Source organism: Carya illinoinensis, chromosome 13 (assembly GCF_018687715.1).
Source record: "Carya illinoinensis cultivar Pawnee chromosome 13, C.illinoinensisPawnee_v1, whole genome shotgun sequence".
NCBI classification, from domain to species: Eukaryota; Viridiplantae; Streptophyta; class Magnoliopsida; order Fagales; family Juglandaceae; genus Carya; species Carya illinoinensis.
In genome coordinates this window covers 6,570,131-6,574,060 of record NC_056764.1, presented here as the reverse complement: position 1 = coordinate 6,574,060, position 3,930 = coordinate 6,570,131, and the positions used below count along the sequence as shown (strand labels likewise).

The following is a 3,930-nucleotide window of genomic DNA, read 5'->3' as shown; positions in this document are numbered from 1 at the left end:
GTTGTGTTTGTTTGTGCCCAACCCAGACATTTGTTCTTCGGGTAAGAAGCTCATATTCATTGTTTGGTACTAGAAAAATCTTGGGTTCTGGCATCTTCTTGTTTCCTGTAGGCTGTACTGAACCTCGATGGTAAAGCCACTTGATGCTCAAGTTTGATCTTTGGTGAACCTCCTCTCTTTGTCTAACTCTTTGTCAACATTGTGTTGGTAGAAAGGCGTGTCCTTTAAATTAGTTACAGAATAACGTCATAAAAAGCTATTCGTTTTAGGCGCTTCTATTTTTGACGCTTGATGGTAAAGCCTCTTGAAACTGAAGTTTGATCCAGGACGGCCTCTGATTTGGTAAATTATTTAAGTGGAGGTTTTAGGTATAAAGGCAAGCGCTTTAAATACTTTGAATTTCTGCTCCTCCTTTTTAAGCCAAATTGTTATTCTTTGTACTTATTTAGTCCTATTAAAGGAGCTAACTAAAACCCAAGTTTCTTGCTTTATATTTGTCTGTTCCGACACTACCAGAGGGTTTAAGGTACGTTACCGGGAATCGTGGTTCTTCTTGGGGAAATTTGTGGATGCTATTAGGATTTTGTACCCCACACTTCCATAGAGTTAGTCGTAATTTATACTTCGAAATTTACTCTTTGTGGAAGTTAAAGACACGTTGAATTAGATCTGTATCAGCTTTAGGCTATTTGATCCTTAAGCAATGGAACATGCAACCACTAAATCCTCCAAGCCCTTCTCAAACATATCCGACATTGTCTCCAAATTTGCAAAACTTTGTAAACTGAGATCTCTTGGTGTCGTACCCCCTGAAAATGCTAATCAGCAGAAAAACCACCTCCACCACCACAACCCCAAAAACAATACTTCCCCATTGCGTGAGGATAGCAGTGCCGCTTCTGAAGAGACAAAATGTGATGGAGAAAAAGTTCATCCTCAGCCCATTGAAGTTTTGAGCAGAAGCAATGTGTATGGCGACAGGGAGGTCATGATGTTATTTGACACAGTTTCAGCTCTCAAATTTGCTTATGTTCAGCTTCAGGAAGCTCATATTCCATATAAACCAGAAAAGATTATAGCTGCTGATGAACTTGTTGTGGCCCAGCTTGAAGCACTTCGCAAGATTAAGCATGCCTATAAAGAGAAGCAATTTGCAAAGAAAGCAAAGTTTAATTCCTCTGCCTCCAGTCAATTGCAAGTCGAAATTGAATTTGTTGAGAGGCTGTTGGAAGACTTAAAGTCTCAAGTCAAAGCTAAAAATTCTGAGATTCTTCATGTGCGACAAGAGCTGCAGGAACTGGAGTTGGGGAATAATGGATTGGTTGAGAAGATCAGGCAAGTAAGCCTGGAGAAGAAGAATACGAGGGTTTTGAGCACTACCACACTGGAAGATGCTTTCAACGTTGCTTCCAAGTCCATTCATGATTTTGCAAAGCCAATAATTAGCTTGATGAAAGCTTCAGGTTGGGATCTAGATCTGGCAGCAAAATCAATCGCAGGTGCAGTTGTTTATTCCAAAAGGTCCCACAAGAAGTATGCATTTGAAGCTTACATAGCACGGAGAATGTTTTATGGTATCAGGCTTAAATCCTATAGTGTGGACGCTATTATGAGGTTGGATGATCCAATTGATGCTCTGACAGCATATCCAAATTCTGAATTTGCGGAATTCTGTAGAAAAAAGTATCTATTAGTAATCCATCCAATGCTGGAAGCATCATTCTTTGGAAATCTTGATCATAGGACATTTGTGTTAAGTGGCAAGCATCCCAGGACACCATTCTACCAAATATTTGCAAAAATGGCAAAGTGGGTCTGGGCTTTTCAAGGCATTGCAGCTTCAATAGATCCCAAAGCAAAGATGTTTACTGTCGGCAGAGGTAGTTTATTCTCAAATGTGCATATGGAATCTGTTGAAGAGGGTATGGAAGGTGCAGCTGTGGCCGATGAAAAATATGCTATACCTGTAGTTGGGCTTATGGTCATGCCTGGTTTTAAAATCGGAGAGACATTAGTGAGGTCTCGGGTGTATCTTTCAGATCTGAAATCATCACTTGGTAAATGCTAGATGGAGGTGCTTGGACTAACTTCAACTTAGCAGAACCTATTGACCTCTTGTTTGTAAAATGTTGATAATTAGTTCAATGTAGTTATTGAAAAGAAAAAAACTCAAGGTAGTTGAAAGCTGTTATTGTGAGTTTTTGGACCTATAACTAGTAGCTTATGATGCAATTGAACAAACAAGCTCAGAGTTTTAAGTTTCCAGTGACCAGTTTTGATAAATCTACAACGTAGATGGCAGGGATCTTTTTTATTACTTTTTTGAACTCTAAATAGATATCACCTGTTCATCTGCTGTTTTGGCTAATTTTATGTAATTCAACACAGAACAACGGCTCCTAGTGTCTTTCTAAATTCATCTTGTTAACGGGTTGTGGAGGTCTAGCGGCATGAATACATACTATTTGCATAATAATAATGATGAGTTCATAACCCGTTACAAGCTTGACCTCACTCTCTTTAGTTTGGAACGAGCATGGGGATGGACTATCTCTCCTGCCTCTATGTTTCTGGTAGACCCTTCCAAGTTGTAAGTTGTTTTCCTTATCATTGAAGTTCGAATATAAGTCTTTTTTTCCTCCATTTTTTCTTCGTATCTAATCCAATCAATCTTGAGTAGTTATAGAATTTATTGTTAAGGAGGGACCAAGAAGGAAACTTTCGAGTACCCTTTTAAGTTGTCATTCGCACTTGTTCAGTTGGGATTATCTTGTTTCTGATAGATATTATTTTTGGAACTATATTATCTTTCCACAAAAAAACATAACTCAAGAAACAGAGTGAGAGGGAGGATAAAATAAACAGGTTCTGATGAGAAGCGGGAAAAGAAGAGAAAAAGTTCTAATTACTGAATCCTTAAGGACCATCACTTTCTTCATCCTTGGTGGAAAACAAGTCCTTGCATAGTTCTCCGTAGAATCTGCAAACCAAGTCAATGAAAACAGGACTCTTTAGACTCTTCCAGCAATGGAGAAGCTCCTCCACATCCATCAAGTCCCTTACTTTCCCTTCTTTTGCAATCATCTCCACCAAGTAGTTCTCAAAACTCCTGCATGCATCTTCCACATCTTCATCATCTGAAGCTTCCCTTTTGCCAGCCCTTGTAGCTTTCATATAAGCCGCGGTGATAGGTGATGGAAAGAGCTGTCCTTCCCGCCTTCCACTATGTCCATTTGAAAGCTCCCTTACTCTATCCATCTCTTTTGACTTCCTAATTGAGCGGTAGCCTGTTAGTAATGCAGTTATTCGATTCTTTGGTGGACTTTTCTCTGCTTTGGTACGGTGAGGACGAGCTCGAAGAGCTCTTATAAAGACTGGTTTTCTGATTCTAAATTTGAAGACTCGAAGGAATTTTCTGCATGGGTTTAGAAGCTTGGATCCAAAGGCAGGTAATGCTTTGAGTGTCATCTCTAATGATTTGAATGCTGAGTGCTGTTGAAGGAACGGAGGCTGGGTGGGCATTCGTTGCCTTTGATATGGTCGTGGGGTGAGGTGGGATGCCTCAAACTTTGTTGGGGTGATGGTTGGTGTAACAGACAGGAAGAGAAGAAGAGAAGGAAGTTGAAAAGTGAATGTTTGTCTGGGAGAGAGATTGTTAAAGAGGATGTTGGTTAAGGTTGTCTGTGATATTTATTTAACTAAAGAATACCTAATTGGTGTGGTGCTGGTGGGAACCACGTCTAGGTAGAGTGGGATACCTCATTGCAACTCAATTCCTGTCTTGGCGAGTTTCCAGCTAAGGATTTGTGTTGTCCCTTGACTTCCAAACAACTATGACTACTTGGACAATGCGTATCAGGGGAATTTGGACGCACGCCATGGACCTGTGCTAATTTGTTATCAGATAAATGATATTTGCATTGATGTGCA

General features: G+C 39.9%; 2 protein-coding genes across 2 annotated transcripts; one reads left to right on the top strand and one right to left on the bottom strand.

Annotated features, from left to right (window-relative positions):
- The first annotated feature begins 703 nt into the window (after positions 1 to 703).
- On the top strand, positions 704 to 2,068 carry LOC122290884 (protein GRAVITROPIC IN THE LIGHT 1-like). The gene has a single exon (XM_043098567.1). It carries the CDS (start codon positions 704 to 706, stop codon positions 2,066 to 2,068), a length of 1,365 nt encoding a protein of 454 aa, XP_042954501.1.
- Positions 2,069 to 2,773: 705 nt separating this feature from the next.
- On the bottom strand, positions 2,774 to 3,874 carry LOC122292857 (transcription repressor OFP17-like). The gene has a single exon (XM_043101401.1). The coding sequence runs from the start codon at positions 3,520 to 3,522 to the stop codon at positions 2,917 to 2,919; it is 606 nt and encodes a 201-aa protein (XP_042957335.1). The 5' UTR covers positions 3,523 to 3,874; the 3' UTR covers positions 2,774 to 2,916.
- Between the last annotated feature and the right edge of the window lie 56 nt (positions 3,875 to 3,930).

What these genes read in the sequence shown, in the direction of transcription:
- LOC122292857 (XM_043101401.1), bottom strand. Translation starts at nt 3,522, where the DNA reads ATGCCCACCCAGCCTCCGTTCCTTCAACAGCACTCAGCATTCAAATCA.
- LOC122290884 (XM_043098567.1), top strand. Translation starts at nt 704, where the DNA reads ATGGAACATGCAACCACTAAATCCTCCAAGCCCTTCTCAAACATATCC.